The sequence below is a fragment of the Enhydra lutris genome, unplaced genomic scaffold, assembly GCF_002288905.1.
Source record: "Enhydra lutris kenyoni isolate GAN:26980312 unplaced genomic scaffold, ASM228890v2 scaffoldscaffold10, whole genome shotgun sequence".
In the NCBI taxonomy this organism is placed as follows: Eukaryota; Metazoa; Chordata; class Mammalia; order Carnivora; family Mustelidae; genus Enhydra; species Enhydra lutris.
The window spans coordinates 39819013-39831063 of record NW_019154094.1 but is presented as its reverse complement, the minus strand read 5'-3'; the positions used below and the strand labels follow the sequence as shown (position 1 = coordinate 39831063).

Here is a 12051-nt window from a genome sequence, read left to right as displayed (position 1 = left end):
TGACACCAATGGCTATGACACCTTGTAGCCAGAGTTTCTGCACCCCAGGCATTCTCAATAATGATGGCCTCCAAAGGTCATCATATAGTGTGCCTGGGTGGCTCAATGGGTTAAGCCTCTGCCTTTGGCTCAGGTCATGATCTCAGGGTCCTGGAATTGAGCCCCGCATCAGGCTCTCTGCTCAGCGGGGACCCTGCTTCCCCTTCTCTCTCTCTCTCTGCCTGCCTCTCTGCCTACTTGTGATTTCTCTCTCTGTTAAATAAATAAATAAAACCTTTAAAAAAAAAAGTCATCATATAACAAAGCACTGAGAAGACCAATCCCATCGATTCATCCTCATAAATAATAAATATTACAGCTAGAAAGATCTAAGTGTTCATCTCATCTAATCCCTTCATGTTATAGAAGGAAGCTGGACCCCACAGTGGTATATTGACTAGGTCAAGGTCCACAGCTAGTTAGTGGCACTGCCAAGATCAGAATCCAGGCCTCCTGACTTAAGCTAAGCATAGAACAGTGCAGATAAGCTTATGCCATAATGTAGCTTTAGAGGCAGAATCAGGAAAAGCCTCCATATCTTTACTTTTAAACAAAATTTGGCACTTTACATCTTAAGCTTATAGGCATGTTTTATGGTACCACAGTGGCATATTTGAGATATTTGTCCTGGAACATACTATTTCAGTTCCAACACATTCTCTTAATTCCATAAATGATTGAGAGGTTCTATTAGCAACACAGTGCTCCATATAAAGCAGTATTTTCATGAGCAGCAAAAAACCCAAAAACTATTTTCTGCAGACTGATCTTGGGTTCTTATGTCTGTAAATATTTGTTCATCTTACTGTTTTGAGCTATAAAATATATTTACATCAAACAGAATGAAAACAGTAAGAGAAGTGGTCCTGGTATATCATTTCACATTTCTAGGCTTCATTTTTTTATATATATAATATTCTGCCCCAGAGAGTCTAAGTCCCTTCTCTCCAGAGCTGCTTGCCCTCCACTGTCCCCTCCCCCAGTGAATGGAGTGTGGTAGTCTGCCTCACTGTTCAAGCCAGACACCCAGGAATCGTTTTCAACCTCTCATTCGCCCTGACCTTTCATATTCAGTCATCTGCCAAAGTCATATGGGTAGGTGGTGCTCAGATCTAAATATGCATCACAGACATCTGAAGGACTTGTTAAAACACAGATTATTGGGCTTTACCGAATTCGAAGAGTCTGATTCAGTACATTTGGGGTGGGGCCTAATAGTTTGCATTTTTAACACATTCCCAAGTGTCACTAAGCTGCTCCTGGGGCCCCCACCCAGCGCAGCACCTTAGTGATATCTCTCTCCATCAGCCCTTTGTGCTGCAGTTGACTACAGGCCTTTTGCTCTTCTCTCTAGCTTGCTGCAACAGCTGTCCAGCTGCCTCTCTGCCTCTAGTCGTTACAGTTCATTCTGCGGGTGAGATCTGAAACACACTGTGTTCTTTTTGTTGGACTTTAAAGTCCTTTGGGGACTTGCCAGCATCCAAGGCTCTTATTGTCATGGCCCCAGCCTACCTACTGGCTCATGGAATTTCATATGTGCCTACCCCCTCTCCACCCCACAACTCCTTGTTTCATCTAAGCCAAACTACTCATAGTCACCTCAGGAAGTCATATTACCTTGCTTCTGTGCCTTTGCTTTGCCTCATTGCCTTTTCCCCTTTCCTCATCTAGATGGCAATTGTTACTCCTTTCTCCACAGTTCCATTCAGAAGCCCCTGATTCTGCTCCAGCACTCTGCACTTACTTGACTGCCTTTCTAGAGAGCATGTGCATTGGACCTTGAATCTTCATGTGTGTAGCCTAGTGCCTGGGTGGCCCATATTGGGCACTCAGTAAGTATATGAGTGAAAGAATATGTCAGTCAGTGTTTATTGGCTCTCAATACACTCATTAATGGATTTAGCTGTTAGTGACAGCTTCTGTGGCTTCAAGAACCTGTGAGTGGATAAAGATTGTCACTTATGAATCATTTTAACTATCTCATAGTGTCTTAAAGAGGAAATTTTAGGAAATAGGTTTCTCTAATATTCTTACAAAATCAGAAAGGAGTAATTTTCTCTGTTAATCTGAATTTCATCTTAACCCCGTGAGAGTTCATTTGCAACACATTTTATTTACCCATTCAACAGCTGATGGGCATATTTGGGTTGTTTCCAGGTTTAGGGGATTATGAATAAAATTGCTGTAAGGATTTGAGTGCAGTATTTTGTGTGGACATAGGTTTTCATTTCTCTTGGGTAAATATCTAGGAATGGCATCATATGGTTCATGTATGTTCAACTGGTAAGAAACTGCCCAGCTGTATTCCACCAGCAATATATGAGACCTCTTAGTTGCTCCATCTCTTGGCCAGTACTTTGTCATTGTCTTTATTTTTAAAGCCATTTTAATAAAGATATAGTAGTATTTTTCTGTCATTTTAATTTGCATTTCCCTAAGGATTCATGATGTTGAACTTCCCCTCACATGCATATTTGCCATTCCTGTGTCTTTTGATGAAGTGCTTCCTCAAATTTTCTGCCCATTTATTAAATTGGGTGGTTTTTTACTTTTGGGATTTATGAGTTCTTTAGCAGAAACATGTTTTGCAAATATTTTCTCCTACTTTATGGCTGGCCTTTTCATTTTCTTGATAGTGTCTTTCAAAGAACAGTTTTAAGTTTTGATGAAATCTAGTTTGTCAATTTTTTCTTTTCTTTTACATATGGTGCTTTTTTTGTGTCCTACCTAGGAATTCTATACTTAACCCAGTGGTTTTTCTATTATGTTCTAGAAGTTTTAGGATTTACATTTAAATCTATAATTTATTTCAAGTTGTTTTTTATAAATGGTACACAATATAGATTGAGGTTCAGTTTTTCTCTTTTACATGTGGGCCTCCATTTGCTTTATTTATTGAAGAAACTGTCCTTTCTCCATTTAATAATTTTGGTACCTTAATCAAAAATCCATTGGTTATATATGTGTGGGTCTATTTCAGGAATCACTGTTTTGCTCTATTGATTTATGTGTTTGTCTTTTCACCAGTGACACCCTGTCTTCATTACTGCAGCTTTATAATAAGTCATGAAATCAGCTAGTATGAGGCCTCTAACTTTCTTTTTCCAGTTTACATCAGAGTTCATTCTTTTTTTTATAGTGTATCAGTTTTAACAAATGTATAATGACGTGTCCACCATTATAGTATAAAGAATAGTTTCCCTGCCCTAAAAATCCTTTATGCTCCACCTGTTCATCTCTCCTTCTCTCCAAGTTCCAACAACCACTGATTTTTTTGTCTTTATAGTTTTGCGTTTTCTAGAATGTCGTTTATTTGGAACCCTGCAGTATGTAGGCTTTTCAAATTGGCTCATTTCACTTACTAATATTCATTTAAAATTGTCCCATGTCTTTTTGAGGCTTGATAGCTCATTTCTTTCTAGTGCTGAATAATATTCCATGGTCTGGAGTATTATAGTTCTTTTATCCATTCACCTATTGAAGGACATCTTGGTTGCTTCCAGGTTTTTGCGATTATGATTAAAGTGCTATACATAATTATATTCTAATTAAAAATAAAGTACGGATTTTGTATAAGTTTTCAGTGCCCTTGGAGAAATACCAAGGAGTGCAATTGCTGGATTGTATGGTAAGACTATATCTGATTTTGTAAAAAACTGCCAAACTTTGGTCCAGAGTGGCTATGCCATTTTGCATTCCCACTGACAGTGAATGAGAATTTTTTCTTGCCCTACATCCTTACCAGCATTTGGTGTTGTCAATGTAAATTTTTCTTTTTTAGAATTGTTCTGGCTATTCTGGTTTTGTTGATTAGAATTGAAGCTTAGGTCTGCTTGGTGGCTTGCTCAGTTAAACAACTGACGCTTTTAGTTCAGGTCGTGATCTCAGGGTCATGAGATTGAGCCCCATGTCAGTCCTGGCGCTTAGTGTGGAGTCCACTTGGGACTCTTACTGCCTTTCCCTTTGCCCCTCCCTGCACTCTCTCTCTCTCAGATAATAAATAAATCTTAAAAAGAAAAAAAAAAAAAAAAGTGGTGCTGAGGTTCCCCTGTCCCTAAGGGAGAGTAAAGGCTATCCGTACCAGTCTGGATGTGCTGCTGAACTTTGGGAAGGGATTTTGTGGTTCTATTGGATATAGGTACCAGATTCACCATCCTACCCTGTCCTGTGGGAAAAGGAAGCATCTGAATTGATTTAATGGGGTTTGGGTAAGACTCACAATGGGGAAGGGAAGTTAATGTGACTTTAACATTAGATGGGGCCCTTTGGGCTAATTCATTATACTATTGTTTTTAAATTTGTATGTATGTAGGAATTGATGGGTTATGTACTCATAATTCTATATCCAGTTAATGCCAGAGCAAATTCTCTGATAGGGAAAAGCCACACACAGAGAAGTGAGTTGAGTTCCCACAACCCTAATCACCCTTTATAGCTACAAGTCTTAAGACTAATGATTTTCCTTACTAGAGCCTCAGAGAAAGGAGGCAGCTTCAACCTAGAGGCACTCTTTGGGATTTTGGACTTGTGTCCAGCCTAGCATAGCTACAAGTTATACACCTTTTTGAAAAATAGCTATTTGCTTGCTATTAGATTCTTTCAAAACTGAATGGCCTGATCCATGGAGGCTCTTATGGACTGAATTGTTTACCCCTAAAATTCATATGTTGAAGCTCTAACCTCCAATGTGACTATATTTGGAGATGGAGCCTTTAAAGAAGTAATTAAGGTTAAACAGGTCATAAAAGTGGTCATGAAGCCACAGATTGGCAGATCTCCTGTTTTGAGGCTACAAACCTGAATGGTGCTGAGTTAGCCATGTGGGTCATTCATGTACGTATCAATACTAAGGGCCCATTCTTTGAAGGAAATGACTAGAATCAATAATGGGCTGATGGTCAAGGGATTCGCTAGACTTTTTATCCTCCCTACAATCTGCAGGCATAATATTACTGAGTGTTGGAATGGCCTCCTTTAAAAATGTCAACTCCCTCACCTTCTAGTCCACACACCTTAGTAAGGAAATTTGGTCACTGAATGCTGCTGTCTCCAGAAAGGAATCCTTTCCTTTTGGCCACTTTCTGGGTAATGATTAGGACAGAAAGGGTTTTGAGGTTATGTATTTGCCTATTTCAGAAACTCAGGGTTCCTTCTTAACTATTCCTGGGCATGATGCTTCTTTCTTTCTCCTAACAGCAACTGTATAATGGCCAGATTGATACCTCCTCTGGGTAGCAGCTTGGCCGGCAGGGGGTGGGGAGGGGGTGTTCTAGCGGATTCCCACTTAATTCTGATTTGGCTTATTGGATTCACTTTCTGGACTGATATGGCTCTAGGTCAGGGATAGCAAATTATGGTCCATAGGCCAAATCTGGCCTGCTGTCTGTTTGTTGATAAAGTTTATTGGAACATAGCCACACACATTTGTTTATCTGTTGGCTCTGGTTCTTTTCACGATTATAACAGAACTGAGTAGTTACAACAGACTGTATGGCCCTCAGAGCCCAAAATATATGGTCCTTTACACAAAGAGTTTGCCAACTCCTGTCCTAAGTCAGAAGGCTAGTGATGACTTGCCTGAGTGCAGTACTCACTGAGTCTTCTTACTATGGCCCACATGTGTCAAAGGGGGAACATAAGGAATCTCCGAAAAGTTTAATAAACTTTTTGAGGAAATTGAGGAAAAGGTACAGTTACAGCTAATAAAAAGGCACAGGCTGGTTTTGTGGAGGGGGAGAAAGAGTAACAGTGCTGACAGTGGGGGAGGAACCTCTTAGACTCTGGGAGTTACAGAGAGGGAGGGACAATAATGAACTTTGTCCTTCAGAGCCACCCCTGGAGCCATCTCTCCATGTATATTCTCCAGCTTATCCCTAGAGCCTTTATCATATTAATCATAGTTACTTAAAGTTTTAGTCTGGTGGTTCCAACATGTGGGTCATTCTGTCTGTGTCTCTTGGTTACTTTATATCTTGACAGTGGACTTTTTATTTGGTTTTTCTTCTTTGTGCGTTGTACATCTTGTGTGGATGCTAGACATCTTGCAGAGGTCCTTAGATACTGAGGTAAAAATAGGGTTTGTGCCTGGAAACAGCATGCTTCTTCTTCTCTTAGGCCATTAATGTGGGAAGTTGACCCAGGTTGGAATTTCCTGGTTCCTAACATGACCATCAGTGTATCAGAGGCATCAAATTCCTCAACCAGTGGGCTGATTTTACCTTGTGCTTAGTATGGGGGCTGGATTGTGGGAAGCTTTTGTTCTCTGATTTTGTTCTCATTACCTTTCAGCCTTGTCTGCATGCCTGCATTCCAGAGGTGCAACTCTCCATGTCTACACCTCTCCCTCAGCAGTATACTGCTACTGCCTATTACTTGGTGCTTGGCTCCTGGTGGGAGCCTGCTGGGGCTCTCTTGTTGTCTTGTTCCAGTTGCAGTCTTGGGCAGGCCCTGTGTGCCTGGATCTCGGGGTTGGAGCTTTCTCTTCCCATCTTTCCCACCTCCCTTGGTAGTCAGACTACCAAGTAGTCTTTGCTTGGTGTTGTTTGAGATCACCAGCCCAAGATGATTTTCTGCCCTTCCTCCAGAGGTAAAGATTTTTATTTCTATTTCCCCAGCAGCAAAGAAACTTTGCCAGTGTTCTTGCAAATTATTTCCTATCCTTCCCTTTCAAGCAGACTTCCCATTCAAACATTCTGTCCCTTCTATAGAGATAGTAGATCTTTGCCTGGTTCCTGTGAGCCAGTGAGTTTCCCTCAGCAGCTGAAAGCTCTCAGTTCATAGGACACAAGAGTCCCTGGAAGAGGTAGGGCTTTCTGCCTGATTCCTGTCACCCGCATTCACCAGCTTTATCCTGTGACACCAGAGTGGGCTTTCCTCAGTCTCCCACCCTGCTCCCAGTCTTTCTTATGAGCACCGTTGGAAGCTTCTGGAAAAGAGCTTGCCAATGCATGTGGCCTATCCTTTGTGTCAGGGGCCTTCAGTACCAGCCCATAGTTCAGAATTCATTAAAATGTTCACTCATGTCCACTTGCCTGGTTGTACAACAGCCACCTTCCTCCCAGTTCTGTGTCAAAAGTGACAGAATTTATGTGGCCTACCTTTCTTTCATGGGGCTTATCTTTCTTTGGAATTTGTTTTCTTGATTACCTTACAACCTCAGCTCTCAGACAGGCTCAAGAGAATGATTTTGTTAGACACTGACTTTGTCTTGTTAGGATACCAGCACTTTTTTTTTTTTTCCAGTTTTCTTTATGTTAAGCTATTCTAGATTTTGATTCATAAGGCATTCAGTTCGTGCTTCTGTCACTTACGGCCTGTAATCTTTGCTTAGTCACTATTTTCTCAGTTATAAAATGTGTATAATAATAACAGTAATAATAATTACTATAGATTTGCCAGTGGAGCAGAGAACTGTTTAGTGTATGTGAAAGCACTTGTCAACTAGAAGCTGCTGTAGAATAATCATGATCATTATTTTCAGAGATGCTTTTTCCTATTTTCTGTTTTCAGAAGTGATCTTCAAGACACAGAAATGAGTCCAAGACAGAATCGTCGTACCAGATCAGCAGAGGGTGCTGAGACTGAGCCGAGAAATAAGCGGAATAGGAATTAGTGAGGGCTTTGCTGACCTTTCCAGTGTGGTGATTGGAGTGTGGCACTTTGGGTTGCCACATAGACTTCATATTCATAAATGCCCAAGTGTCGACTTCTCAATATGATAGTTAGCTGATTTTCATACGTTTTGCCTTTCCTGGGAAAAATAAGTTCTAAACACCCTCACTTGGTCAATTACTCACTGTCTCTAAAGCATCTCTGTCTAAAAATATTGACATCTGCACGTCTGCCTACGTTGCAGAGTACACAGAGATCTTGACAAAGAGTTTTGTGTGGTTTTGTTTCTGAATTTCAGGATATCCTTAAAGCATTCTCCTCTTCCATGTAGAAATTAACTTGAGAAAAGGGTTCTTTTCAACCTCTCTCACAAGGAACAGCTGAGGAGTTAAGAGCCTTTGTATTTCTGGAAAGGCAGCACCACTTTGGTGCTTATCAGCCCCTGATGCCCAGATGCCAGCATGCCTGTCACAGCAGTTATGTGATGGTCATTGCCCGAGTTTTTAATGTAGTCATTTGTCACTTGGAGTAGGATGTTGGTATTGAAACTAAAAGTCACAAACACTAACTTTGAAACATTGGGCATATTCTTTGGAAATGGCACTTCAAAATGATATTAGTCTTTTTTTTCCTTTTTCACTTGGGTAAATCAGATCTTTACTACTCTGACTCCAAGCTATTAAACAAAAAGAATGCAATAAATGAATTTGAAAATGAATAGACTGTATCAATTTAAAATAATATTCTGGAAATAGTGTCTTATGAATAGTGGAGTACAAGCTACAGATCAATGGAAAGACTTGGTCAGAAATTGTCTCTGTGAAAATGTCCACCAGTTCCCAGTTCTTCCAGAGTTCCTAAGACCACTCTTCAGCATCCCAGAGTCAGCCCTCTCCACCCCTGTCCCGACATCACTCCCGGCCCAAACACATCACCGTTCAAATGATATGACAGCACATGAGCCAGTGCTAAGAAAACAAATTTATGAATGTACCAGAGAGACGTTTGTGTCTTCCCCTTTCCAAAGAATGTCTCCATTGACTTTGGCTTTTTGGTATGCTTTTGGGTTTCTGGTTAATGTGTGGAGTCTCATTATGACTTAGAGTTCAGCGCTTCCACACTTAAATGGCCATTTATTTTCTTTTTGAGTTCCCTGAGCTTCAAATGGTTATATAAGAATTTGTCACAGTCATTTCATCTGCTAAATTATGAGTGGTGCATTAAGGAAACTAAAAGCACCACTCACTGAATCTTTCAAAGGATCTGATATGAGGTAAGTGAGCAATATGAACTAAAATAAGGTTTAACATTGATGTGATATTTACGTCACTGAATTGCCAGAAATTATGCCAAAATGAAAACTGTTCCAATAAAAATTGCACAGCCTACTATAAATTAAACTGGAAGTAATTATTACTTTAATTGCAGCTGTTAAAAACAAAATCCAAACAAGTAAATGTGAACATCTAATTGGCTTTATTCAAGGATTCATGAATCAGGCAGCATCCCATCTACAAGTAGAAAGGAGCACCAAGTTGCTGTACAAAATGGACAGTTTTTAAAGTCAGAAACAAGGTTGAAGGAAGGACCGAAGCCATTAGCAAAAGAAAAGAAAGGATTGGTGTAGGCAAGTTCACCATTTGGGGGAAGACTAGATGCAGATGATGTCAGTAATGCTGATCAGGAAATTCCAGTTTGACTGGGTAAAGGTCACATTCCCGCAGTGCAATTAAGTTTTGGTTGCTATTGTGGGGGCAAGTGACTCCATTTTGGGCCTGTTATTTCTTTTCCTTTTTCTTCCTTTTAAACACAACAAAAGGATTTTGCAAGGGAGTAGTGAGACCCATGATAGGGAGTCAGGCAAGTGACTTTATTCAGAAAATATTTGATTATCTTCTTCGTTAGGTAGCCATCACTGTGCTGAGTGATGTAGGAATGATGTTAGGGTTCAAAGCCAAGGGCCAAAAAAGAACTCTTCAGACGTCTTTGGTGTAAAAAGATGGTTTCATTAAAGTATGGGGAGAGGACCTGTGGGCAGAAAGACTGCACTGGGGTCAGGAAGAGTGGCCCATTATATACTATCAAGTTGGGGGAGGAGGTTAGGTATAGCATAAGCCTCCCAGGTATTTTGACAAGATTTCCAGGATCCTGAGGGGGCTAGCTGTTGTTAGGAAAAGGGGCTAGTTTAGTAAAAACTCAGTCATGAGACTTTTCAGATGTGTATCGGTGGCTCAAATGCTTGGAGGATGATTGCCAACCTGTATCTTGGGGGGGTAGAGATAAAGGAAGTTTCCAAGAGAAATTTTTTTTTTTTTTTTAAGATTTTATTTTATTTATTTGACTGACAGAGATCACAAGATCACAAGTAGGCAGAGATGCAGGCAGAAAGAGAGGGGGAAGCAGGCTTCCTGCTGAGCAGAGAGCCCAATGCCGGCTCGATCCCAGGACCCCGAGATCATGACCTGAGCTGAAGGCAGAGGCTTAACCCACTGAGCCACCCAGGCGCCCCACCAAGGGAATTTTTATATGTTAAAGTAGATTTACAGGAACCTGGGGGTCGGACTAAGACTGTCTTTTGCCCTTAGCAAAGTATTAACATCGAAGCAGCTGAGTTCCTAGAGGAATGCCACTCTGCCTGTTTAAAGGACTTGTCAATGGGCTACAGGTAGTAAGGAAATTTAATAGTTTTTTTTTTCTGCCTTGGTTCCCATATCACTGAGCACTGGGAAAACAGGTGACCAGAGGCCATCTGAAATGGTGGTTCTCAGTAGGGCAGAGAGGAAGATTTTGCCCCTAGGAGACATCTGGCAATGTGTGGAGACATTTTGGGGTGTCACAGCTGTGGTGTTAGGGGATTGCCACTAGTATCAGTGGGTAGAGACCAAGGATGCTTCTCAACATACTACAACACACGGGGTAACCCTCATGCAGCGTTTGCTCAGGCTGCTGTAACAAAGCACCATGGACTGGGTGGCTTAAAGAAAAGAATTTTTTTTTTCCCTCCCAGTTCTTGGAGGGCAGCAGTCCAACCAGTCAATAGGGTTGGTTTCTTCTGAGATCTCTCTCCATGGCTTGCAGATGGCCATCTTCTTACTGTGTCCTTAGATGATCTTTCCTCTTTGTTTGCACATGTTTGTATCATAATCTCCTCTTAAAAGGACAGCAATCATACTGGATCAGGGCCCAGTAATACAATTTCACTCTACTGTAATTATCACTTTAAAAACCCTGTTTCCAAGTGCATTCACATTCTGAGGTGCCGGGATTTACAACTTCAATATATGAGTGGCAGGGTCAGGGAACACAACTTAGCCCATAGCACAACTCTCCCCCCGCCCCAATTAAGAATTATCTGGTCCATTAAAATTGTCAGTGGTGACAAGATTGAGAAACTCCTGTGTAGAGGAGCTCTCAAATCTCCTTGAAAAATAATGCCTAAAGGGCATTTACTGAGCTCTATATATTAGCATTTAGAATACATTTAATACTCATATATTGAAAGAAAGGGATTTTTATATCTATTTGAAAGTGAGGAACATAGGGTAAGTGTTAAATTCAGGATTGAAGCCAATAAGCTTTTGATTCCAAAGTTCATCTTTTAGTGAAAAAATGATCCTCATCACTGGTTATTCTTTTTACCTCCTAACTCCCCTTAAGGGTGGTTAGGGAGGGTATAACATCTCCTATGGGTATGTCATCCCACAATGGCAGCAATGCTTATGGTTTGGGGAGGGTGAATGTAAGCTGCTGTGTCATCCAGAAAGAGACCTCCAGGTTGATCTGATCTGTCAGGCCATGCTTTCATCTTCTAATCCCTTCTCTCTTCTTTGTACCTCTCATTGAGAGTCACTGGTCTCATTGAAAAAGTAATTCATACACATGACAACGTGAACAGTGTAGAGATGACAGTGTATATTTAAGAACTAACTCATGTGGTTGTAGAGATTTAGAGCAGGTCTCCCTAAAATGTGCCCCTTTGGCACGTGGTAATTCAGCTAAAGCAATTGAGACCCTGTAGGCCCAAAAACTTTTTGCCAATTCCCTTAACTACCTGGAAGAATTTAAACTGGGGATCTTTCACAGATTTAGAATTAATACCAGAGATAAAATTTTATCTGTGTAACCTTTCTCAGATAAACATCTAATTACATCTAAAGCATCTGATCTTTTTCTTATTTCCCTGTGAATTTGGAACCCCAGGCCTCTATCCCATTCCTTTCTGTCTTTGAACCTCTCAATATATGTGGGATTCCCATACATATAAAATTAAATTTGATTTTCTCTTGCTAATCTGTCTCATGTCAACTTGTTACACCAGCTGGAAGAATCTGAAGGCTAAAGAAATAATTTTCCTCCCCACCACGGTAAAGATTCTTGTCAACAGGAGTAAAAAAAATAGAG

At 40.6% G+C, this 12051-nt stretch overlaps 1 protein-coding gene across 1 annotated transcript in view; it reads left to right on the top strand.

The window, feature by feature from the left end:
• Positions 1-8627, top strand: part of LOC111144077 (RAD18, E3 ubiquitin protein ligase) — a 107095-nt gene extending 98468 nt beyond the window's left edge. The window contains exon 13 of the mRNA XM_022498177.1: positions 7549-8627. Within this exon, the coding sequence (XP_022353885.1) occupies positions 7549-7651 (103 nt within the window). The 3' untranslated portion in view covers positions 7652-8627. The remainder of the gene's footprint in view (positions 1-7548) is intronic.
• Positions 8628-12051: the final 3424 nt, after the last annotated feature.